Raw genomic sequence first — 27,347 nt, 5'->3', positions numbered from 1 at the left:
GTCATTTTATCCACTGTTCTTATTAATTTGGAAGATCTGTTTATATGATGGTAATGGCCTATGGCCTTTGAGGATTTTAAAAAATTAGGTTTATAATTTTAAAAACATGCCTCTTTGTTCATTTTGTTTTGTTTTGTGTTTACCTAAAAGCTTTAATTTTTGAAATATCTTACTGGCTTCCAGAAAAATATCTTGACTGAGCTTACCAACCTTAAGGCAGTTGTACCTATAGCATATCTCTCACAGAAGATAAAATCTTTAAGTGCTAGTTTCATTACTTGACATTGGTAGACATTCCTCTGCTTTCTGATTTCTTCAGTGTGACAGTTTATGTGATTGACCGAAATATGGTTTTTTCCTTCAAGTATCACTATTGAAGGCACTATTGAAGGAATTTGAGTTTCGCTTCATTAGACTATATAGAATTATATAAGAGCCACTCGGCGTTATTAAAGTTGTCCTATACTCTGGCGATGGCAGTAATCAGCTATAGTCATAACGTAATTTGGCCAAGATGAGCATTTGTCTTTCATTGAACCTCACAGGAGTTCTTGCTCACAGTAGCCTCTTAGTATATACTGTTTGTTCACTGATGGTATCCTTAAATACAGAGTGTGCCTGGCTATTTTTGTGCCTAGGATTTAAGAGTGGCAACTGAGTGCATAGGACATACGGGAAATATGTATAACTTGAGGGTTGACTTCCCATAACTTTTAAAGGTTGGCTGTTAGTGTTTCCTAATTTCGTAAATTTCATGGTGATAATCATGGCAACTCACTTATGGTAAACATGTTGGTCCATGTCTCACAAATTTAAGGCACAGATAAAAATATGCTAGATCTAGCCCAGCTTAGAAGTTTGAGTGAGTCTAAGAAAAGTGACCAGGCCAGTTCACAGAATTTCCTCTGGGAGTCCTTCCAAACTGACGCACCAGATTAGGCCAATGTTCCCTTTTCACTATGGAGCCCCAACATCTCATGAACCTGTTAACGTAGGAATAGCATCTGGGCTGCTGTGTTCATACTGTCCCCACATACAGGAGAACACACAGATTCTTGACATTTTGACACTCTGTGTGTACAGAAAACATTATTATTTTTAAAGATTTTATTTATTTATCTTTAGAGGGGAAGGGAAGGAGAGAGGGAGAGAAATATCAATGTATGGTTGCCTCTCGTGCATTCCCTGCTGGGAACCGGCCTGCAACCCAGGCATGTGCCCTGACTGGGAATTGAACCACGATCCTTTGGTTCACAGGCCTGCGCTCAAGGGCTGGAAAACATTATTAAGTAGGTAGATCATTGGAGGAAAGCGGGCTTAAAAAATTGCCTTTCCCTTAAGGCAGCAAGGAAAAACTGCAACCTCTGAGAACAGAACATTGATTGCAATCAGTGGGAATAGGTGGCTTCTTTTGTAGTGGTCAGGCCAGCTGTTGGCTCATAGTCCTGTAGGCCGGCCATTGTTGGCGGTCCTCCCAGTATCTCTTCTAACAATCATCTAAAAGTCACAAAGCCTTTTAGGTCTCACATGAAGTTCAGTAGTCATTCCTAACATCCTAACATCTTTTCTGCTTTTTGAGATACTTCACTGTTCTTAGAGTAGCTGTGATGGATAGAATGGATGTCATCTTGGTACTCTTGCAGCTAACAAGATAGCCACAAGCTTTTCCAAGTAGGAAGAGCTTTAGAGATCTATAAATTTCCACTCAGTGTAAGAATTGCATCTTAACAGTTGGTCATCCATCCCTGCTTGACTACTCCTAGCCACGGAATTTATTAATCTTTAAGGTAATTTAGTGTTGGGAATCTGAAGGCATTGGAATTTCGGCCAAAATTTACTTTATTGTCGTGGAGCACTATTGAGCCCTTGGTTACCAGCTCTGAGGCATTCGTCACAATTGTTGTATGCTGCCCCCTCTTCCGCCCCCCTTCCACCCCCTCCAAGTCTTGTTTTAAGCCATGTGCCTTCAATTCATTGTCTTTTTTGTATAATATGATTTACAGATATGTCACCATCATTGCTAGCAAGCATTTACTTATGTGTGACACCGTCACTCCAAGTTTTGTGATGTTCCTCTTTAGCTTCATAACTCTCTATATGGAGAGTGGGATTGTTATCTTCCTTAATCTGAACACAGTATTTTTTTTTAACGTAGAGTAGCTACTTTAACAGCCAGTTCACATAGTTGGTTTTTACGATTTTACCAAGTTTTACTCAGCTGAAACCTTTACATATTTTTCATATAAGCTGACATCAAGGCGTTTTGCATTTTGTGCTTATGTAATTGATTTTGAGCACCTAAACCTCTTAGATGTCATGTTATTTTATCCCATTATTACTAATACTGGGATATCTTTCAGTCCCACTTCTGTTTTTAAAAGGCTGGTTTTAATTGTGATTGCGTACCCTTCTACCCATAAGACTATAAGCTCTCAGAACAAAGCTTCTACCTTCATCCTTGTGTCTCAGTTGTAAAGACCCAGCATAGTTCTTTCACATACTAGGCAGTTGGAAAGTATTTTGGTGACCAAAAGAAGTTAGAAAGATTTGATAAGTATACCTTTTTAGAGTTTTGCCAAGTTATTAATAAAAAATATTTTCTGGGAATGGATAAAAATGGAGATTTATATTGAAAGTAGATCAGTTGACAAGAAAGTAGACAAGGTTCCACGGTCTCATTATAAATGAACACAAACACTAGAGTTTCTTTGCTAATTTACAAGCACAAGTATTTCTGTCCCTATTTTTCTGAAGTGAGCTCCCAGCTGCAAATGTGACTCATCTCATCAGTAGTTAATGTTGGAGCAGCCTGGGCCCATACGCCACTCTCATCAGAACCACACAGTGACCGAGATAATGTGATTGTCTTTTTACTCACTGATGCTTTGTCATTATTCAGTATAGATTAGTGATTTGCAAAATATACTTTAAAAAAACCTTACTGTGACTGAGGTTTGTTCAGGAAATTATAAAATAAATGGATAAAACTTTTTGGGAGAAATGAGTGCTTATGAATTTAAAGAATACCACTGTTGCTATTGTGACCAGAGCTTGAGGCTTTAAATTCTTAAAATAGGGACTTTTGTGTTGGCTTGGGAACATGGCTGTTTCTTCCTTGAGTCACTAGATCTTAACCATTACCTTGGGTTTTTGACTCCCAAGTTGTCCTGACCATGTGATCTGGAAATTTATACCAGTTTTCTACTCTTGTGGAGCTAGAACAAAAATGGTAGCACTGGACGATCATGAACATGGTTTAAGTTGGAGCTCTTTTTGGTTGTCCCTCCTTTTCCTTGTTCGATCTCTGTTTCTTCCCTTCCAGCCCACTCTATTCTCTCGTGGGTAGTCACACTTCAGGCTTTGTTTGCTGATGGTAGCTTTGCCATCAAGAATTTCAAGTCCTTATTATTCACTGTAAAGGTTGATATCTCAGTATATTCAGGGAAGAAAGGAAAGGGGGCCTTGAGGGCCATGAAACTAAGAATGGGGATGTTGATCTTCCTAATAACAACCATTTTTCGTTTATTATAGAAACCAAATCACAAAACATTAAAGGGTATTTTGAAAGGAAATCATGATCCATGCTCTTACTACCCTAATGCAGCTACATTTCATTTGACTGTTTCTGTCCTTTTCACATGCAGATATGTGTCACAGTTAATCTCAGTTCACATGCAACGGTGTGTTTTCTTTCACTGTATCATTGTAACGTTTGTCGTGGTGCTGCAGAGTCCCTGTTTGCAATCACTGTGTAATATCCCATCAGTTTCAAAAGCTATAATTTAGCCAACCATTTTGTGTTGTAACATTTAGATTGCTTTTATTTGAGGAAATCATTTTTTCACTCTTTCTGATTCCTGAGTATTATGACAGTCAGAACTTTTCTTTCATATGTTCTTCCATTTATTCCCATTTCTGTGATAATGGTGACAGTTTTTCAAATGTTCAGGGAACTATTAAATGATAGATTCAGTTTATTCTAAATGATGCTAGAGCAAAAAATACCGAAACAAATTTCAGGAGATAAATTTTGGCAGTTTTAACAGTGTGAAAGTAATCTAAATGTCGTCAACATGGATCTGGATAAAAAATGACGATATGTAGAAGGTACTCATATGAAAAGATGCCCCAACAAATTTTTAAGTGAAAAGGTTTACAAAACTGTATAGCATGATTGTGTTTATGTAGCATGAGAAATGCATATATAATAATACAGATAGTTAGCATGAGCATAAAATATCTGAGTAGATATACATAAAATTTAATAACAATAAACTCTTTGAAGAGTGTGATTAAAAATGGGAAGCAGTGTCACTTAAATTTTGACTTTAATTTTTTAGTATTGTGCATTTTTCCCGTGACCAATGTTATGACTAAAATTTTAAAAACACAAATTGTGTGTTTTATTTTGAATACATTATTGTACAGTATCCACTTAATTTTTTAAAAGATTTATTTAATTATTTTTAGAGAGAGAGGAAGGGAGGGAGAAAGAGAGAGAGAACATTGGTTGCCTCTCACACATGCCCATGCTCCAACCATGGAGCAAAACTGTAACCCAGGCATGGGCCCAGACACAGAGTCAAACCATCGTCAGCCTTATGCTTTGCAGGATGACACCCACCAACTGAGCCACACTGGTCAAGGCTACTTAATTTTGTAAAAGACTGCAGCAGTGGCTTTACAGTCTTTCCCTTACCTCTTCCATCACCAAGCAACTGTTTCTGTCTCCATTTCTCTTGAGCTGTGTGTGTTAAGAGTTTCAAGCATAAGTTCAACAAATGATGCAAGTGATGCAATGCCTTGTTTCCTTTCTTTTCAAACACCTTATAGGAACTAAAAGCAAATTGTGAACTGAAGTAAGCTGTCTTATGCAATAGGATTTCCTGTCTCTGAGAGGGAGGGCAGTTTTCAGGCAGAAGTGAACATTTATATATTCTGGATGTTGTGAGAGTGAATTGTGCAGGGGTAAAAAGTTAGAATACATAATTTTTAAGTCTTACTTGATTCTAAGATTCTATTAAAAATAAAACTTTTTAAAGTATACTTTATTGATTATGCTATTACAGTTGTCCCATTTTTTTTCACTCTTTATCCCCCTCTTTCCTGCATTCCCCACCTCCTTCCAGCACTCCCTCCAGTTAGTTCACGTCCATGAGTCATACATATAAGTTCTTTGGCTCCTCTATTTCCCATACTGTTCTTAACCTTCCCCTGTCTATTTTGTACTTACCAGTTATGTTTCTTATTCCTTGTGCCTTTTTCCCCATTCTACCCCCCGCCCCACTGATAACCCTCCATGGGATCTCCATTTCTGTGAATCTGTTCTTATTCTACTTGTTTGCTTAGGTTTTTTGTTTTGTTTTTTTGGGTTTTTTTTTAGGTTCAGTTGTTGATAGTGGCGAGTTTGTTACCATTTTACTGTTCCATTTTGATCATCTTCTTCTTGTTAGATAAGTCCTTTAAACATTTCATATAAGGGCTCCGTGATAATGAACTTGAATTTAACCTTACCTGGGAAGCGCTTATCTGCCCTCCCATTCTTAGTGATAGCTTTGCTGGAGAGAGTAATCTTGAATGTAGGTCCTTGCCTTTCATGACTTGGAATACTTCTTTCCAGCCCTTTTGGTCTGTAAGGTTTCTTTCAAGAAAGCAACTGATAGTCTTATGGGAACTTTTTTTTTAAGCAGTTGTCTTCTTTTCTCTTGCTGCTTTTAAGATTCCTTATCTTTAATGTTGGGTAATTTAATTATGATGTGTCTCGTGTGTTTCTCCTTGCATCCAACTTCTTTGGGACTCTCTGAGTGTCTTGGACTTACATGTCTATTTCCATCACCAGGTTGGGGAAGTTCTCCTTCATTATTTTTTCAAAAAGTTTTCAATTTCTTGCTCTTCCTCTTCTCCTTCTGGCACCCCTATGATTTGGATGTTGGAACGTTTAAAGTTGTCCCAGAAGTTCCTCAGCCTCTCCTCATTTTTTTGAATTCTTGTTTCTTCATTCTCTTCTGGTTGAATGTTTATTTCTTCCTTCTGTTCCAGATCATTGATTTGAGTCCCAGTTTCTGTCCCTTCACTGTTGGTTCCCTGCGTACTTTTCTTTATTTTGCTTTGTATAGCCTTCACTTCTTCCTTTATTTTGCGACTGTACTCAATCATTTCCTGATTGCCAGTGTGTTGAGCTCTGCATCTGATAAACTGACTTTCTTCTCACCAGCTATCTCCTTGTTGCTTAGTTCTTTTTCTGGAGTTTTGATCTGTTCTTTCATTTGGGCCCGATTTCTTTGTCTCAGCACACGTTATGTTGTACAGGGTGGAGCATTACATATTCACCAGGGTGGGGCAACCCTCTTCACTGTGTTGTTGTGCTGCATGATGGGGAGGGGTTAGAGAGCACACAGTGCTACTTGCTTAGCTCTCACTCTGCTTTGAGTCACTTCCTCTGCTACACTCAAGCAAATTGGGCCCTTCTGGTGCTGATTCCCAGGTGGGTGGATTTTTGTTTGTTTTAGGGCCCCATGGGTCCCTCCAGTGGACTCTTCTGTAAGATGAGGAGTTTCTCCCACCACTGCAACCCCCACAGGTTTTTACAGCCAGAAATTTTGAGGCTTTATTTTGCCCTTGATGGAACCCTGGGTTGCATGGTCTGTCTTGCTCCCCAATTGTTCCTCCTGATTTATTTGCACAGGAATGTGGTACTTCCTGGTCTTCTCAGCTTCTGCCTTGCTGCAAGTCCTATCCATCCCAGCTGCCCATCTCCACCCCTCCTCCCAGTCTGGATAAATGTTTCTTCCTATAACTCCTTGATGGGCAGCTGGGGTGGGAGAACTGTATTACATACAGTTCAATTTTCTGGCAGTTCTGGTGGTTTTCTGTTTTTAAATTGGTTGCTATCCTTCTTTTGGTTGTGCAAGAAAGCAAAGCATATCTAACCATGCTTCCATGTAGGCCAGAAGTTAAAAATAAAAGACCTCGTATTACTGTATAAGAAATATCCTAGTACACATGTGTATTATACTTGGCATCTTCCTTGGTTTCAGAAAACATAAACATATTTTTAGAATTTAAGTACATTATAAATGTAACTGTCAAAATGGACAATCACTGAACCGTGAATCAAAATGAGAACATTGTCTAGTGTTTCACATAATTGGATGACTGGGGGCAAGGTAGGGTTTTACATTCAAATCATGGTTCGAACCTGAGAGTGCTGGAGAATTTTTAAATTTATTACAAAGAAAAGCTTCTTAAACATGAAACTCTATAATTATATGTATTGACTATGAAAAATTATTGTATTCTTTCGTCAGAGTTGGAAAGTCAAAGTGTTAGATTTTCTCTTTGACTAAACCAAATACATCCTTCAGTTTTGTCTTATTTTTGCTTCATCCCTTCCTATATCACTATGTTTTGATTTTTTAAGGCACAAAGGACTTTGGAACTGAGTATAATTATGCTTTTCAGATGTAGTTTCTATAAGTTGTGAGTACACAAGATTAGGAATCTGGGACTTAAACATGGACTCTGTGTTCTCTTCTCTGAAAGTCACTGGCCTTCGTGGGAGCTTCAGCATTGGTTTGGCACGGTGATCCAGTCTCACAAGAAAAAAGAGCAGTATTTAATCATGGTAATTAAAAGCTTTGAGCCTTGGAATCAGCAAATGAAAGCATCCTTTGAATTGTAACCATCTTTCTTATGTTCTTAGCATTTTCTTCAGTCATCAGTGGTGTGTTAATTGTATAATAGTCACCAGGTGTAAGTCCCTGATTTATTTTTCTGCTATAAGAATGTTTGTAGGTTTCCCTGTGTTCTCAGAGTCCTTTCACTTACTTAGAAGAGTAAACACATTGTCAGTTTTAAAATTTCCTTGCCCAGAAGTCTTTTATCATCTGCACCTCTCACTTTTGCTTGTACCCTAACACACAAAAACTGGACATGGTAGATGAAAGGTTTGCGGCAGAGATAGGCAAACCCAGTGGCCTAAACCTAAACACACAGGAAGCCTAAAGATAGGTGAGGGACAGTATGAGCATGAAGGTTCATAGCTAGGTATGGGCCACATGATAAGGACCTAGTATAATATGTGTTCGATAATTACATAAAAGGTGAATGAACCAGAACCAAGTAGGCAGCAGAAATAGCAGGAGAAGGGAGGGAAGGTGAAGGAATGAGTCAGAAAGGGCAGAAACAAATGAAAGAGAGTAGGGATTGGTAAATGGCAAGAAAATAGGACTCTACATATGGAAATGAGAGGGCAAGTAGATAAAATAAGGTGGAGGCCTCTGGCTGCTGGCTATAAAGTTGCTCTCTATTATTGTTCTCAGATTTAACTATTTCTTAGGAACAGTGACTTTGAACAATAGCTTTGACATTTATAGTAAATAACCTACCCTAGTACTTTGACTAAAAATTTCCTCCACCTCACTAGGCATTTGGGAAGTCCTAACTGTAATATAGATAGACACTGCAATGATCTCTTTGCTTCTGGACCCTTCCTCATTATAATGAGAGGTCCTAAAAGTAGTGGAGTAACTCACCTTGTTTTGGTTAAACATTTAATTCTATTCCTACCTAGCAACCTGCCTGGGAAGAATTCTCAAGGGCTCTAGGAATAAATATTATATCATAGCTCATCTAAGTCTGAGCTGCCATGTCCTAGTTTTCAAGCAGCTATTCTGATTTGCTAATGACTATTCTGCTTTGGCTCTCTTATAAAGGAGATGCTAATCCTGATGTTAAAAAAGACAGCAAGAGCCTTGGCTGGTGTGGCTCAGTGGATTGAGCACTAGCCTGTGATCCAAAGAGTCGCTGGTTCGATTCTCAGTCAGGGCACATGCCTGGGTTGTGAGCCACGTCAGGTGTCCAGTAGGGGGTATGCGAGAGGCAACCACACATTCATGTTTCTTTCCCTCCCTTCTCCCCTATCTAAAATAAATAAATAAATAAAATCTTTTAAAAAAGACAGCAAGATAGGTACTTTATTTGTTATTTCATTTTTCCCATTTTTGAGCACAGAGAAGTTTAGTAACTAACTTACCTAGGGTCACACAGTGGGCAAAACTAAGCTAGATATGTTTGTCCTATGTTTTTGTTCAGTAGATTCAATGCAGTTCCCATCAAGATACCAATGGTGTATTTCACACAACTAAGAACAGATATTACAGTTTTTTGTGATATATATATGCACACACACACATGCGTATACTTAACAGATACTTGGGACCTTTAACCCATTATCTCTTACCTAATTATAATTGAGCAGTGGAACATAGCAGTAAAAATATTTAATTAAAACAGGCTCAGAATCTCCCCCTAGTGAAAGAATAAGATTTTCTTTTCACATGATACCCTCAAATTTCATGCCTTCGAAGGCTGCCTTTGTTGCCTTTAAAACCTTTTATGGCCTATGCTGATCTAGGTTGTGAAACATTTCTTTCCAACACAAATTAATCATTTATGTTGAATAGTAGATGTACCACGTGTACGACTGAGGAGTTCAGAGCTATCCTGTGCAAGCCATTTTCACCCGCTGAAACCTTTATGCTGTGAATAAAGAGTTTGTAGAGCTGATCAAGCTTTGCAAATCTGAAGTTTCTGGGAGGGAATGGTATTATGTTTCATAAAACAATATAGGACGTACTGGTTGGTACCAGAAGAAGAGCTTCAAATCTAGGCAACTGTTAAATTAAAAAGAACATGGTGCTCACTTCAGTAGCACATCTACTAAATTGGAATAATACAGAGAAGATTAGCACGGCCCAGCACACTGATAGCGCACAAATTCGTGAAGCGTTTCATATTTTTTAAAAAATTAAAAAGAACATGGTTCTGCTTCAACAGAGGATGACTGAATAAAGCATGACTCTGAAGAAAATTGTGAGAAATTGTGAGATCAACAAAACCCTTCAGTGATCTTGTGGTCTTCCTGAGGAGTGCATTGTAAACAGGCTGGGTAAACATAGGAAGCAGTAGACAGGAAATTAAAAATAAGAACATTTAAAAAGATACGGGAAAGATGGGAATTTTACTTAAAATATAAGTGAATCATGTAACAACAGTAGTTGGGAACAAGTAATGTGCCTCAACTTACATGCCCAACAGTCAGGAATGCTTAAAGAATTTAGAAAAACTTTTTGGTCTCCCGTTGGGCAGAAAGTTTTTATAACCAGAAAAGAAGGATCTATGGGAAAGAAAATGAAATCTGGATCCTTTCTTGCCATGTGTAAAAGTTTTTACAAATCTCTCCGCCAGGGGTATTATAGAGGAAGGAGACACACAACACTAAATTCAGGGCAAACTGATCTTAAATAGTATAAAAGGGAAGCTTGAAATTACATTTTGAGGACTGTGCAGATTTAGGCACTTGCCATCTCTAATTACAGGCAGTGTGAATTATAGCCAAGAATTGGAGTGAGGAGAAAGTTTTGGCCTAGTTTTTCCAGCTGGTTTTATTTTGTGACTTGAGTGTGAACCTTATGCCCGTACTATGCCTCAGTTTCCTTATTCAGACAACAGGGAAACCTTCTGTTTCTTAGTGAGTTTGCAGACCTGTTGGGGTCGAATGAGGTAGTGTCTGTAAAGGCCTTGAATTCTTTCATTTATATTTTTTACTTTTAAAAAATTTTTTGTTATTTATTTCTTTATCTTTAAAAAATTTATTTGGTAGGCCTTGAATTCTTAAGGGAAACGTCTACTTAGACAAAGCAGTATTGATTTATATTAAAATGAAGATCTAACTTTCCTGGAGAAATGGAGATATCCTATTTACATTTCTTATAGCTTTAAAAAATAAATCAATGAATGAAGGACGTATTTCCTCTAAATGGGATGCCACAGAAGAATTGAATGGGGAACAGTTTCATTTTTGAAAAATTTCTGATGCATTCTCAAGCTATAGTCACTTGGTACTTCCCAGTCCTTTCTCTGATTCAACAGAGCAAAATTCCTGGCTACTGGGAACCCATCACATCTATGATATCGAGGGAAGTGTTTCTTTCTTTCAGAGGAGCTGAATGTGGTCAGGTTGAAAGGTAATTATTCTCATTCGAGCCTCATTGGTGAGAAGGAGCAACTTTACTTCCACAGCCCCAGTTATGGTCAGGGCCAAATGGGACCTAAACCGGCTGGACTGGTCCTTGTGCTGTGGTCACAACGTGGCTTCACGGAGCTGATCGGTACAGCAGTTTGATCTTTTTTCCTGGAGTTGTTTTCCCTGATAGTGTAAAGGAACAGGTAGTAAATGTTTTCAGCTTTGTGGACCATCTGTCTCTTGCAGCTATTCAGCTCTGTCCTTGCAGCATGAAACAGCCATGGGCACTGTATAAACAAATGAGCTGTGTTCTCAGAAAGCCTCATTTGTGGATGCTGAAATTCGAGTTTTATGTAATAGTTTCATGTCATGAAATTCTCTTCATTAAAATTTTTCAAATATTTTAAAATGCAGAAATTATTCTTCTCATATAAAAGTAGGTGGGCCAGATTTGGCCTGTGGGCTATACTTTGCTGACCCCTGCTCTGGAATGGCCGTGACCAACACTCCTATTCCTTTTTTATCACTCCATTTAATTTGTAGAATACAGAAATTACCCCAAAGAAGTATATTCCACCCTTAAGGCACTATATTGAGAGCATGCGCGGAGAACCGTATCACTCTCATCCTGTGGACTTCTCACAGTGTAATATGCTGCTGGTTGTAAGCTTTTTAAAGGGCAAGAAACACCTTTTATTCATTATTGTAAAACTTGAATCTCACTTGTTCCAAAGAAGAGACTCAACAAATTGTTAAATTGATGAAATCTCCATATATAACTCTTTGAGTAGATTTCATTGGTGATGAGATCACCGTGTTAAGCTGCAGCCTCTTTCTTTCAAGCATACTCTCTTCTCTCCAAACTGTCATCTTCTTCATTTGCGTATGCCAACAATTCTTGAGAAACTATGATAAGGAAACAGAATAGAGATATGAGTGAATAATTTAAGATATTAGAACAAAGTCCCTAAATTATTTCTATACGGATTTGATACACATTAGAGACATGTATATTTACCAGTACCTATGACCTCAGAGCATCCAAAAACTTGATGGTAAAAGTTCTGGGATTTAAGTCGTTTGAAGGTCAGAATTATGTGTGGTTCTTAGTGATATAGTAGCTGTAGCATTACAGATCTTCAGATGTAAGTAGCCCGTCAGCAGCTAGAGAGTTATTTGGACACAGTCAAATCGAACCAAGGGTCATAGCTTGCCAACTTTTTGCTTGGCTCCACTCTTTAACAGTTATAGTTCAGAAAAGATACCACTCTAGATCTCATATTCTGCCCTCTAAAAAAATAGAGTAAGTTTAGAGAAGGAATTTATCATTATTTACATGCAGTTAGCCCAAAGGAAAAACTTTTTTTCAATTAAAAAATTTTGTAAGTTCTAGTCCTGGCTGGTGTGGCTCAGTGGATTGAGCACTGCCTTCAAAACAAAGGGTCACCAGTTCGATTCCCAGTCAGGGCACATGCTTAGGTTGCAGGCCAGGTCCCTAGCTGGGGGTGTCTAAGAGACAACCGGTCAAACTATCTCTCACACATTGACATTTCTCTTCCTCTCTTTTTCCCTCCCTCTCTCTAAAAATAAATAAATAAATAAATTTTAAAATTAAAACTTAAGTAGTGGAACAACCGTCATTCAGAACCATCCGAAAATCAAATTGAAAGGAAGTCTGACAACTATGGAACTAAACCACATTCATATAGACTGATAGGAGAGGCCAGAGACTCAGAATGGGCTGGTTCCATCTCCACGTGTGGTGGATATAAATTCAGGAGGGGTATCTTGGGAGCAAGGACTCCCAGCCCCATACCAGGGTTCCAGTGCCAGGCAGAGAAGTCCCAAGGAAGAGTCTGTGGGAGAAACTTCTGGAGACCCAAGCAGTTCCTCTTAAAGAACCCATGCATGAACCTACTCAGACTCACTCCCTCTGAGCTTCAGCACCAGATAGCAGCTTGAAAGACATCAGTGGCACATAGGGAAGAACTGAAGTGTCTGGTGTCACGGTGAGAGCTCTGGGACAGCTTTCTTCCAGACAGAAAGGCAGGGAGAGCCACAGAGCCAGCAGGCGGGTGTCATATCTGAGACTCCATCAACCTGGCCAACACTGTTTGTCCCCCCCTGGAGATCCCCTGGTGTGGGGCTGGGACTCTTCGCTCCCAAGAGATCCCTCTCAAATTTTTATACACCATACGTGGATGTAGGAGTAGCCTGTTCTGATTCTGTGCCCCTCCTACCAGTCTGGTGGATGTGGTTTCTTTAATTTTGTAGTTGTCAGACCCCATTAACTTGATTTCTGTTGGCTCTGACTGATGGTGGTTCTATAATTTAGTTGTAATTTTGGTGTGGTTGTGTGGAGAGGTGAGGCGTGCTTACCTATGCTGCCATCTTGATGGGAAGTCACAATCTAACTGGATATGTGTATTAACAGGTTCAGCAAATGAGTACTACGTAGCATAGATGTATAGTATAAACAGTGGTACAGAGTTGATGTAATAAGGTATACATCTGCAAAATACTTTGTTTTTTCATTAAGTTTTTTTAATTTTTATTTAAAGATTTTTATTTACTTATCTTAGAGGGGAAGGGAAGGACAGCGAGAGAAATATCAATGTATGGCTGCCTCTCGTGCATCCCCCGCCAGGAACCAGGAACGGGCCTGTAACCCAGGCATGTGCCCCGACTGGGAATCGAACCGCGATCGAGTGGTTTGCAGGCCCGCGCTCAATCCACTGAGCTACACCAGCCAGGGCTCATTAAGTTTTTTTTTAACCAAGCGTATATTGTTAAATTTGAGTAGCTAAATTTGGTTCTTACGCCATATCACATCACACTCTTCCTTCACTTTACAAATTTTTATTTAAGGCTTGCCCTAGTACCAGGTTAGCTGTTCACCTCTGTTTACTACCTGTAAGCTCCCTAAGGGCTGAATCTGTATCTTATTTATCTCTTGGGGTTTTTTTTCTTCCCTCTTTATTTAAAGCAGCAAGTTAGTGTCTTGCACATAGTGAGTATTTAGGAAATGATGGTTAATGTGGAGGAAGATGAACAGTTATGTGTGTGTCTTAGACAATACTCTTTTGGTTATACGTAATAGAATCTTCTCCAGTTAGCTTAGATCTGAAAGAAGGGTTTACTGGAAGATCACAGGGATATATTGTGGACGAAGGAAGGAAATATACAGGTCTCACTCGAGATGAGAACAGAAGACTTGGGAAGCCTCTAGGAACCAAGACAACTGTTCTTTGTCCCTGGCTTTCTGTTCAATTCTTCTGGACTCTGATACTTTATTGGGTTCTCCCTCTAGGAAGGGTCATAAAATCTCTGGCCTTGGTGGCTGTTAGCCCTCTTCATTTTCTCTGCATCACCAGCCTTCTAGGCTTCTTTTTACACTAAGTAGGCAAAGGCCTTTCATGCAGCAGGCCCTGTCCAATCAAGCACCAGCAGAAACTGACTGGAGTCCAGTGTCCAAATTGCAAGTTCTTGGAAAAGGGACTGGCTGATTCAACTTGGAACAGCTCTTCAGTCCTGGTCCAAATACCTCATTCAAAAGGGTGTGGAGTCTTGTGGACTCCACCACTCAGAAGCAGAGAGCTGGTTCTTGAAGAATGTGGCTTTAAGAACTGGGAGAAAACACTTAATAGTGTGGCAAGAGAATGGTGAGCTTGCAGCTGTTACTTATTCTCTTTTCCTGTACCTTGCTAGAAAGCAAAACATTTTTCCTTGAGACAATTCAACAGCTCGAGATTCTCCTCATGGGGAATAGAGCCTAAAACAACTGCGTGCTGTCCTGGCATAGGGCAGTGAGTCATCCCAGGAAGAAAACTGCCTTTTTAACAACTAATTGTACCTGTGTTTATTGTACTTACCCATCAAGACTGATCTTAGGAGAAAGAAAAGAATAATCTTAGGAGAAAAACCTGCTTTGGGCCTATGTTAAGAGAGGCAGACTGCCTCATACTTTGAAGGGGTCTGGAATGATGAATCACGGTTTAAAGCCACGTGATCTACCAAACTTTCACCTTAGGAAGGATCTGCTCCTTTCAGTGTGAGGGGCCTATTTGAAATAAGTAAACATGAAAGCGATAGCAGTAACCTCATATTCAAAACACAAAAGGTGAAGTTCTGTCTTCTGGGTAAATGGTAAGGAGGATGTTGGAAAGTATTTGAGTCTTTGTGTGTATTCTTTGCAGAAGGAGCAGTACCTGCGTCACTGTTGTTCCTCTTAGGGAGCAGAACCTAAATATAAAAGTGTGCTCGAGTTGGTGAGTTGGTAGCGAGAACTTGAGATTGGTATAGTGGGACAAACTTCAGGCGAGGAAAGTGTGGTGTGGTCACCATCTTTTCCTGTTGAACAGTGTGCGTGTCTGTGTGTTTGTTTCCAAATCCACCTACATTGTCCAGAAAACATTTTTAAAGCACATTTAAATGCTTTCCTTGATATTACCAACATAAGTCCAATCTGTGACTAATGCTTAATTTTGTGAGGAAAAAATACAAAGCATTGTTTTATTTAGTGGGCTTGGAAAGGTGTGATTCACACACTCAGTACTAATAATTGCTAATATTTAATGGAGCTAATTCAGTGGTAATAGTACCATGAATTTCTATTTGATTTTCCAAGGATTAAATAGGACCTTAACCTTTATTAACAAGCTATACCAGTTAGCCAGAAAAGGAACTGATATTTCTGAAGCCCAGCCATTCTAGACTAAATTCCATGGTTGTGTGTCCTTCACGTGTATTTTTCATAATTTAAAGCACTGAGACATTTCATATATTATGGCTAATGAGGTATTCTGTGGTACAATGAAATATAAGCAAAAAAGTTCGTATCTAATGCCGTAGGAATTTCCTTATCTATTAGAGCTGAACCCTATGTGTCCTTTTCTGCCCCTTAAAACTTTGAAATAGCTCTAAGTCACACGAGGCATATGGAGTAATTTCCTTTAATCATATACATAAAAATTTCCCTCTCTTTTCTGGGTTGAGGGGATTCTATTTTAAACATTTTGCTGGTGAAGACTTGTTGGGCCAATAATTTCTTTAATTGCAAATGGAGTGTTGTGAGTTTATTATAGAAATTGTTTGTACTGCATACACCTCACAGAAACACAAAATACTAACACCTTTTCAGTGTATTGTTTTGCAAAGTGCAGAACTCCTAGAGATACTTGCTCAGCGTGAAGGCCAAATATATTACTTGGATTTTGTCTTCTTTAAGCAACTTCATGAAAAATAGAAGATATGGTTCCAAAATAAACCCAAGTAACTTATATGTAAGTGGACTGAGCTGAAGCATTGTAATCAGTTCCAGATAACTGTTACTGTATGGTGCTTATGCAGACAAAGGTTTGGGAAGTGTCAGTCACCGAAGCCTGTCAGTGGGAGCTTGCTCATAAAGGGACACAGACCCTCTGGGTTCTGATGCCATTTCTCCCCCTAATTCAAGGTCATACTTTTCTGTCTTTATTCTTAACTTGTACCCGCATGGTCCTCTTCATTCCATCTTCTCACAACCATTCTTTAGACATTAAGAAAGCTTACTTGAGGTCACAGACTAAATTTCCAGTCCAAACTAAGGACCAGAGTAAACTTAGTGACTGTTATAAGACTAACTGTAGCACTCAATCACTACCCCCTACTAACTCATGTTTGTAAAGTTAACCATTAAGAAGAAAGATAACATCTATTTAACACCCCTCAAATTATGGAGTATTATGAAAAGAAAAAGATGAGTCAGTCATTGAAGTGAATCATTCCCATGGATTATGAGAAGGGGAAGCGTGTACCCACTATCTTGCATTAAAACTTAATAAATTTATTATCAAGTGTCATTGCTGAGAGAGAATAGTTTCTTCAAGTTCCAGTAACAAACAACATACAGATACCTCCATGCACCTACTATTAAAATAGTAATCTAGTTGCTATCTGAGCCCTTTTATATTTACAACACATAATTTATAAGACACCAACAGAAAGGTGAATTATTAACATTTGTGACCAGTTATATTCTTGCTACAACTCCTAAGCAAGTAATTTTTATTCCACCCACTTTAAAAGAAGAGTTTGTCAGCCCTATACACTTCTGTATTTTCTTATGCTTTCAACAGTCTAACACACTTTTTACTTTTCATCTTTCTTTAAACTTTATATTGCTTTAATTCATCATTTTAATAGCCTGTAGCAGTCTCTTAACTAATAACAATTAATTTATTCATAATGCAAGGAGATGAAGTTTATACTAACAAAAACATAGAGAGCATCAGCTGAGTTCATAGCACTATGCTGATTAATTTGAGAGCCAGAAGTTACAAACAAGATGGTCTCTGCCTACAGGAGACTGGGGCGTTATTGGAAGGAAAATTTTATGTTTACTGATTGTAAGGTAGTATACTACTCTCAAGGAGCTCCTTAATGTGTTTGAGTAATAATGCAAACTAAAACAGTGGAATGTTGTTTTTTAAGGTACAGATAAAATTATATGGAAGTTTGAGGTGAAAAATGTTTATAATTATTTGGAATAGGGAAGGCTTTATTGAGAGCTATGAGGCTAAACTTTCAAAAGGGGGTATGATTTACTTGGATGTGTTCAAATAAAAGAGTAAGAACGCCCTCCAAGCACGAAATGAGCTAAGATCCAGAGACAGGTAGGTATGTGTTTGTTCATGCCTTTATTAAAGAGAGATTCACTGAGTTATCCCAGCTGGGTTAAAGCCTGTTGTAAGGTAAACTCTGGGGATTCAGTGGTGGACACGAATAGACATGTTGCCCCAAACTTATATTCTAAAAGGAAGACAACCTGAGATTGTCTCTAGATGAGCAGAATTAGCAGTTCTGGAGAGTTTAAAGGAAGGAGAGAGTGTGGGTTGGAGAAGGCTTTTTGGTTGAGGTCATGCAGATTGCCAAGTACAGGAGCTCCTTCCTGCTGCAGTTTTGTACATAAGGCAGCCTCACTTTACACTTTACAGAGCTGGGCCACTAGCCACATGTGCATATCGAGCATGCAAAATGTAGCAGGTCTGAATACATTGTAAGTATAAAATACACACCAAGTTTCAAAGATTTAGCACCTTCCAAAAAGGATGTAAAATATCCAATAATTTTTAAATTAATTACATGCTGTTTTGGATATGAGATAAATAAAATATATTATTAAACTTAATTCCACCTAATTCTTTTTACTTTTATTTTTTTAATTATATTTTATTGTTAATGCTATTACAGTTGTCCTGATTTTCCCCCATCACCCCTTCATCCATCACCCCACACTCCCTTAGGCAGTTCCCACACCATTGTTCATGTCCATGGGTCATGTGTATAGTTCTTTGTGTACTGCATTTCCTATACTGTATTTTACATCCCTATGGCTATTCTGTAACTACCTGTTTGTACTTCTTAGTTCCCTCACCTCTTCACCCATTCTCCCCCTCCCCTGCTCCCCCTCCCACCTGGAAACCATAAAAAATGTTCCAGTAGCCATGATTTTGTCTCTGTTCTTTCATTTGTTTTTGAAATTAAATTGTTTCTTTGTTTTTAGATTCAATTGTTGATAGACATGTATCTGTTGCCATTTTATTGTTTATAGTTTTGATCTTTTTTTAAAAGTGAGAGTCCCTTTAACATTCCATATAATAATGGTTTGGTGCAGATGAACTCCTTTAGTGTCTTCTTGTCTGGGAAACTTATTACACGCACTTCGATTCTAAATGATATCTTTGCTGGGTAGAACAATCTTGGCTGTAGGTCCCTGCTTTTCATGACTTTAAATACTTCTTGCCATTCCCTTCTAGCCTGCAAAGATCCTTTTGAGAAATTAGCTGACAGTCTATGGGAATTCCCCTGTAGGTAACTAACAGCTTTCCTCTTGCTGTGTTAAAGATTCTCTCTTTATCTTTAACCCTTGGCATTTTAATGATGATGTGTCTTAGAGTGGGCCTCTTCGTATCCATCTTATTTGGGATTCTCTGTGCTTCCTGGATTTAATTTCCTTTACCAAATTAGGAAAATTTTCTTTCACAATTTTTTCAAATAGATTTTTAGTTCCTTGCTCTTTCCTTCTCTTTCTGGCACCTCTGTGATGTGAATGTCGGACCTCTGGAAGTTTTCTCAGAGGCTGCTTATACTGTCCTCATTTTGGGTGATTCCTTTTTCTTCTAGTTGTTCTGATTGGTTGTCTTTTGCTTCCTTGTGTTCCTAATCATTGATGTGATTCTTTTCATCCACTCTGCTGTTGTTTTCCTGTAAGTTGTTCTTTATTTCAATTAGTGTATCCTTTGTTTCTGACTGGATCTTTTTTATGCAGTTGAGGTCATCACTAAGTTCCTTGAGCATCCTTATAACCAATGTTTTGAACTCTGCATCTGATAGATTGCTTATCTCCATTTCGTTAAGCTCTTTTTGTGGAGTTCTGATTTGTTCTTTTATTTGGGCCATGTTTCTTTTTCTCTTTCTTTTAGCAGCTTCTCTGTGTTTGTTTCTATATATTAGGTAGAGCTGCTTTGATTCCATGTCTTGATAGTGTGTCCTAATATAGTAGGTGTCCTGTAGGGTCCATTGGCACAGCCTCCCCTGTCACCCAAGCTGGGTAGCCAAGGTGCACCCTTTGTGTGGTCTGAGGACACCTCCTCTTGTAGTTGAGCCTTGGTTGCTGTTGGCAGATCAATAGGAGGAACTTACCCAGACCAGTCAGCTGCAAGGACTTGCTCTGACCACTTACCACCAGTCTCTGCCCTCCATGGAGGATCAGCCCTGCAGGGACAGGGTCATGGTGCTTCCACATGGTCTGTAGCTGTTCAGTGGTTGTGCTGGCCCTGGGGTTCTCCAGGTGGTGCAGGCCAAGGTCAACCCCCACCTGTGTTTTGCCCAGGGCCACCCTGCCTGAGCTGTGAAACAGTCTGAGATGGCTGCTACTTATGCTGGGCTTGGAGATTCCCAAGCTGTGAATCTAAGATAGCTACTGCTAGTGCTGGGCCTGGGGTGCACTGAAGCCAGCTATTGCTTGTTTGAGGGTATTTAAGAAGTTGTGCAGTATGAGCCAAGACCAGCCAATCAGGTGGAAAAGCAGCTTGGGTGGGCCTATAAGTTGTGTGGGGCAGAGACTCTGGGAATTTCCAAGGTGGGTCAAACAGTGTTAGCCAGGTTGATAGAATCTCAGATATGGCACCAGCTTGCCAGCTCTGTGTGTGTGTGTGTGTGGGTGGGGGGGGCGGTTAGAAAAGGGACACTGGCCTCTGCTTGCCTTGATGCCAGACACTTCAGTTTCTTCCTGTGTGCCACTGGTGCCTTTCCAGCTGCTACCCTGGTGCTGGAACTCAGAGGGAGTGAGTCTAAGTAGGTGAGTTCGTGTGTGGGTTCTTTAAGAGGAACTGCATGGGGCTCTAGCAGTTTCTTCCTTGGACTCAATCCCCACTGGATTTTTGCAGCCAGAAGTTGTGGGTTGTTTTCTTCCTGGCATAGAAACCCTGGTCTGGGGTCTTGATGCTGGGACTTCTCGATCCCAAGATATCCCTTCCAAATTTTTATCCACCACTTCTGAGTGTGGGAAAAGCCCATTCTGTGTCTGTGCCCTTCCTGTGAATCTGCATGGATGTGGTTTCTCTATTTCTTTAGTATTCAGACTTCCATTTAAATTGATTCTGTAGTTTTCAGACTTCCATTCAATTCAATTTCTGGCAGTTCTTAGCAGTGGTTGTTCTATATTTTAGTTGTAGTTTTGCTGTGGTGTGTGAAGAGGTGAGCCATGTCTGCTTACACTGCCATCTTGGCCAGAAGTCCTGCAGTTTCTTTCCTAAGAGGGCAATTTATTCACAAGTTGTCACTTAGTTAAGAAAATCTAGATTTTGGTTTCTTAGAGCTGTGAATTTCAAATCTAGATGACAACCAGCCTTTTTCTTTTTGCTTTCTTAATTACTTATCTGTAACCAAATCCAGTCTGTCCACTTTACTCCTGCAAATACGAGACAGGAAACTATGGAATCTCCCTGTGAGAAGAGGCTTAGGCCGTACTATCTGTGACCTCACCCCTTCAGTCTGATTTGTCCTGGAGACAGCAGTCACGATTAGCTCCTTATGTGGCTTTGTCAGTAAGCATAGGAAGTAAAATGAAACCATCTCATGCAACAGGGTCTGTTAGCCTGGCCTTTGAGCTCAGCAAGCCACCTTTTGAACCTTCTGGTCATCCTTGGGGAAGAATAGTTTACACTCTGATTGAGTAAGTAACGGATCAGGGGCCATTCTCAGTCTCATGTAGCAGTGGAAATGCCTCTGACACTCTGGTATTAAATAACTGCTTGTTTGAACATATTGTGCAATGACACACCCTTTCCCACCCGTTGTTAGTTTCCTTTGAAGCTATTGTTCTCAGTTTAGTTCTCCAGTAGGAACTGTGAAGGAAAATGGAAACCTCAGAAATTGTACTTTCTTTATATCAACTCAGTGCTGATGCAGTATCTCATATTTTGGTTTTTGCGTTCCCCATTCTCCATCCCACTTGCCCTCTGCTTTCAGGTGAAGGTCTCCCGCAGGTGTATTACTTTGGACCATGTGGGAAATACAACGCCATGGTGCTGGAGCTCCTGGGCCCTAGCTTGGAGGACTTGTTTGACCTCTGTGACCGAACTTTTACTTTGAAGACTGTGTTAATGATAGCCATCCAGTTGGTAAGTTGGTATTTCTCTTGTGCAAAAGGATAGTCAGGTCCTGTTCCCCACCCTCGACATATCCTTTTGTCCCTTTTGGTGACTTAGGTGATTTGGTGATTTAGGTGCGGTGACACCCAGCAGATGCAAACTCACAGGCTTGATAGCGTTCCAGGAAGCTAGCTGTGACAAGGAGGGCTAAGCTAGAGCAGTCACACTGCATCTGCCCTTTGCTCTATTTTGAGAATGTGTACCTCAGTATAATATCCTACCCATACATGAAGTGGAAGCATATACTTTAGATTAAGGAGAAAAAGCATATTTAGATGAAGTTGTACAATGCAAATAATTTCTCAGATGTTTTATTTAGAGGTTTTACAAACATGAATGTAAGGTTTGGTCATGTCCTCCCTCTCCCCTTACTGTTGCATCCAAGGAGAGACTGGAGATGGAGCCCAGTGCTCTAACAGTCAGATTCCAAAGTTGCATGAGCAAGAACCTGCCTTAGTTTTCTGGCCTTCAGTTCGCACAGAGACTGACACAGCTGAAGACGCAGCCCTCTCAGCTCCTCCCAAATCCCACACCGTTACCAGTTTAGGGAGCAGTGAAGACAGTTCCTTTGAGAAGTCTGTCAGCCCCTCGGGGAGCATGCAAATGCATATTTATTGGTCTGAGATAGTGATGGTCTCCTCCACCATACAGCAAAAATTTGGAAATGGTGGAAAATTGACTTTATTTTTTGAGTCCAAGTTTAAATATATTTGCTTTCCTTTCTATAGTAAGTAGAAAAGTTTTGTAGATAGAAATGAACTTAATGAAATTTTAAATGATTTCATGATTATTATTTTGGGCTATTTTTTTACTTTCACATATACCATAAACTGCACCTTTACCTTCGCTACTCGCTAGTTCTATGATACCAGTCCAGTGTTAACGTCTGTGGGCCTCACTTTCCTTATTTCTGCTGCTAAAAGAGCGGGCATGGCCAGTCCTGTTCAACCAGGAGGAAGGCGTGGGCAGGAGGTGAATGTGGCAGTGGCCTGTCTTCAGAGGCTGCTGGCACACTCTAATATTCTGTCTGGGAATAAATACTTCTTGCCTCTCAAATGCTTACTTTCTGAAATAGCATAAAAACACCTACTTCTTTTTATGATTTGCAGAATGCAGCATTACAAGCTTTAGCTGAACTGTCATATCCCATTCTTTTATTTTGATGTTTCTTATGTGAATATTAGTATAAAAAATATGTTCTGGTATACAAGAGTAAAATGACTCTGGGTGGTAAAAAGAAATGAGTTTTCATTTCAATAATTAAAACTTTGGGCTGATAAAGGAGGTATTTTGCTGTATTTTTCAATAAACTTCTTTAGATTATTTCTATTGTTATTTTTTCTCTTTCAGCTTTCTCGAATGGAATATGTGCACTCAAAAAATCTCATTTACCGAGATGTCAAGCCAGAGAACTTCCTGATTGGCCGACAAGGCAATAAGAAAGAGCATGTTATACACATTATAGACTTTGGACTGGCTAAGGAATACATTGATCCTGAAACCAAAAAACATATACCTTACAGGGAACACAAGAGTTTAACTGGAACTGCAAGATATATGTCCATCAACACGCATCTCGGCAAAGGTGTGTTTCTTTTCTACCCCATGCAAAGGGTGGGTTTTTAAAACAACTGTTTATTCCAGTAACACTTTTGTCCCCATTGTGATACAACTTGTGATTCCTATTGCTTCACAAGCTAAGTGATTTTTATACTTGAGAATTTAAAATGGTAGGTTAGTGACTCTCCGGAGTATCCTATTGACAACCTAAGGATTTTAATTCTTTGTATGTTGACCCTTGAACAGCATGGGTTTAACTTCATAGATCCACTTATGTGGGGTTTAGAGGGTGTTTTTTGATAAATACTTTGTGATTTTCTTAATGTTTTCTTTTCTGTAGCTTTATTGTACAAATGCTATATATAATACATATATTTTTATAAATAACATAATTGACTATGTTATCAGTAAAGCTTGTGGTTAGCAGAAGGCTGTTAGTAAAGTTTTGGAGGAGTCCAAAGTAATGTGTAGATTTTTTAAAAAATATATTTTATTGATTATACCATTACAGTTGTTCTATTCCCCCCCTTCATTCCCCTCCACCCGCACACTCCCTCCCCCACCATTCTCCTCCCCTTAGTTTATAACCACGTGTCTCAAGTTCTTTAGATTCTATATTTCCCCCACTATTCTTGCCCTCCCCTATCTATTTTCTACCTACCATCTATGCTATTTATGCTATTTTCTGTACCTTCTCCCCCCTTCTCCTCCTCCCACTCCCCTGTTGCTAACCCTCCATGTGTTCTTCATTTCTATGGTTCCACTCCTGATCTAGCTGTCCTCTTGGTTTGCTTTTGTTTTAGGTGTGGTTGTTAATAACTGTGTGTTTGCTGTCCTTTCACTGTTCATATTTTTCATCTTCTTTTTCTTATATAAGTCCCTTTAGCATTTCATATAATAAGGGCTTGGTGATGATGAACTCCTTGAACTTGACCTTATCTGAGAAGCACTTTATCTGTCCTTCCATTCTAAATGAAAGTTTTGCTGGATAAAGCAATCTTGACTGTAGGTCTTTGGATTTCATGACTTGGAATACTTCTTTCCAGCCCCTTCTTGCCTGTAAGGTCTCTTTTGAGAAATCCGCTGACAGTCTGATGGGTACTCCTTTGTAGGTGACTGTCCCCTTATCTCTTGCTGCTTCTAGGATTCTCTCCTTCATTTTGGTCTTGGCTAATGTAATTATGATGTGCCTTGGTGTGTTCCTTCTTGGGTCCAACTTGTTTGGGACTCTCTGAGCTTCCTGGATTTCCTGGAAGTCTATTTCCTTTGCCAGACTGGAGAAGCTCTCCTTTATTATTTGTTCAAATACGTTTTCCACTCTTGGCTGTTTCTTTCCCCCTTCTGGTACCCCTATAATCCAGATGTCGGAACGTTTAGAGATGTCCTGGAGGTTCCTAAGCCTCTCCTCATTTTTTGGAATTCTCATTTCTCCATTCCTTTCTGGTCGGATGTTTCGTTCTTCCTTCTGGTCCATTCCATTGATTTGAGTCCCAGTTTCCTTTCCATCGCTATTGGTTTCCTGGACATCTCCCTTCATTTCAATTAATTTAGCTTTCATATGTTCCTCTAATTTGTGACTATAATCTACCAGTTCTGTGAGCATCCTGATAAATAGTGTCTTGAATTGTGCTTCTGAGAGGCTGGCAATTTCTTGGTCGCTTAGAGTTATTGGCTCTGGGGCTTTGAGTTCTTCTTGCGCCATCTTTTGGGCTGTGTGTGCCTGTTCCGTAGCAGGATTGGAGCCCTAAAGTGTTCACTAGAACAGGGCAACTAAGTCGCTGGGTTGTGACGTTGTATGTGGGGGCGGGGTCAAAGAGGGACAATGGCTTCCCTCTGCCGCCTGCCGCCTTTGCCCCCACTGTCACCGCAGCCACCACCATCACCAGGCCCACGAGTTTCGTTCCACTGCACGAGAGTGTGCCACCACCGTCAGCCCTCCACCAATGGGTTCGCCCCCTGGGGCCTTCGTGGTCCGTCTCACTGTGCGTGAATGTGCGACCAGGGTCAGTCTGCCCCACACCCCGACTGGTTCCAGGCTGCCTGCGCGCCTAGGTCAGGGGATCTGTCCTGACCGACCCAGCTCCGCTGCTGGCTCCGCCTCTCTTACCGTCCCCATTGAACGGTTCGTAGTTGTCAGACTTCCATATAATTCCGTTTTCTGGTCTTTGGGTGTGTCATGGTTCTCCAAACCTTTGTTGTGTTCAAACTTGGTTGTGGGAGAAGGCACAGTGTTTCCACCTATGCCTCCATCTTGGTGGAAGTCAGCATCAGTAATGTGTAGATTTTTGACTGCAGTCAATCCATTCCCATACCCCCCTGTTGTTCCAGCTGCACTATGTTTCCACATGCTTACTTTCTTAGCTGTGTGGGTGACTGAATTGCTGTATTAAGGAGATAGCATTTGAGTAAGTTTAGTGATGAGTTTGGTACAGATGACCTTGTATATGACATCAGGCTGGTATCTTCTTTGGGGAAGAGCACTTCACTAAAACATGGACTAAGCTTCTGTTCACTGTACACAATTCCATGAATAATTCTTTAAGGAAGAGCCTATGTCTTATTCAGTGAAAATATGTTTGCTTTTCCGTGAGTCTTGCATTGTATTCAGAATAGACAGTTTGCACTAATATTGCAAAAAACTGTAATCAGGCCAAAAATCCTTACTTCTGAGAGGAACTACTCCAGGGGAGAGTATCTGTAAGAAAAACCTAAAGAACAGTGGAAGGCCGAGTAGGTCGGGCCCTGGGCCTCTCATCAACTTCTCCAGAAGTCTTCCCTTTTTATGTTTTGTATGTTGGTCTTTCGTGGAAAATTCCGTTTGGAGACAAGGTTCCAGGGTGACTTAAAAATACATAAATATCACCACACTAGAGAATAGACATATAAATGGGATATTAGCGGGTTCCACAATCTTAGACATAGCTAGTTATAACAGGTATTTAAATATTAATGAACTGTCATCTTGGCTGGTTGGCTCAGTTGGTTGGAGCATCATCCAGTATACCAAAAGGTGACAGGTTCGATTCCCAGTCAGGGCTCATACCTAAGTTGCGGGTTCAATCTCAGTCAGGGCACATGTGGGAGGCAGCTGATGTTGCCTCACATCAATGTTTCTCTCTCTCTCTCTAAAATATAAGTCTTTTCTAAAATTTATTAAATCTTCACCCAAGATATGCTTATTGATTTTAGAGAGACAGGAAGCGGGGAGGGGGAAAGAGAGAGAGAGAAACATGGATCGATTGACTCCCTTAAGCACCCAGACTAGGGATCAGATCTGCAGCCTTCTGGTGTGTGGGCCGAGGCTCCCATACTGAACCAGCTCTCTGTAAAGTTGATGACAAATCCTTGGGCAAGGACTAAAAAAACATACATTAATCAACTGTTGTATACTAATAATTGTAAAGACTAATATAAATAGCTACCAAGTTGCCTCATTGAGTAAACTGCACAGGTATTCAGATGATGAATTAGTATAAGCAAAGAGTAAAAATGACATTAGCAAAGTAGTGTGATACAGTTTTAGTTGAAATCATGAATGCTGTCAGAATTTTTTTCAATAACCACATGGAAATCCTTACTTTATTTATTTATTAATCTTTATTTTTTTAAAGATTTTATTTATCTTTAGAGAGGAAGGGAAGGAGAGAAGGAGAGAAACATCAATGTATGGTTGCCTCTCATGAGTCCCGTGCTGGGAACTGGCCCGCAAGCCAGGCATGTGCCCTGACTGGAAATCGAACCACGGTCGTGTGGTTCACGGGCTCATACTTAGTCCACTGAGCTACACCAGCCAGGGCGAAATCCTTACTAAATTTAGTATTGATACTTTAAAATTAGACTAGAAGGTCCTCTGCTACTTACTGTCAATGTCACTTTGGATAAATTACTTAATCTTTCTGCCCTGGCTGGTGTGGCTCAGTGGATTGAGAGCTGGCTTGTGAACCAAAGGGTTGCCAGTTCAATTTTCAGTCAGGACACATGCCTGGGTCATGGGCCAGGTCCCCATAGGGGATGCGTGAGTGGCAACCACATATTGATGTTTCTCTCCCTCTCTTTCTCCCTCCCTT

General features: G+C 39.9%; 1 protein-coding gene and 1 non-coding gene across 2 annotated transcripts in view; both read left to right on the top strand.

Annotated features, from left to right (window-relative positions):
- The window catches only part of CSNK1G1 (casein kinase 1 gamma 1), a 154,283-nt gene that overhangs the window by 83,164 nt on the left and 43,772 nt on the right, over positions 1-27,347 (top strand). Inside the window, exons 5-6 of the mRNA XM_037054106.1 lie at positions 21,539-21,690; positions 23,071-23,305. Coding sequence (XP_036910001.1) covers positions 21,539-21,690; positions 23,071-23,305 — 387 coding nt within the window. The remainder of the gene's footprint in view (positions 1-21,538; positions 21,691-23,070; positions 23,306-27,347) is intronic.
- LOC118992708 (U6 spliceosomal RNA) lies at positions 9,697-9,801 on the top strand. Its single transcript, XR_005067707.1, has one exon. It is a non-coding gene; the product is annotated as a U6 spliceosomal RNA (small nuclear RNA).

This window comes from Sturnira hondurensis, unplaced genomic scaffold (assembly GCF_014824575.4).
Source record: "Sturnira hondurensis isolate 20B ecotype Veracruz unplaced genomic scaffold, ASM1482457v3 Scaffold0008196, whole genome shotgun sequence".
NCBI lineage: Eukaryota > Metazoa > Chordata > Mammalia > Chiroptera > Phyllostomidae > Sturnira > Sturnira hondurensis.
This window is presented reverse-complemented; position numbering and strand designations above follow the sequence as displayed.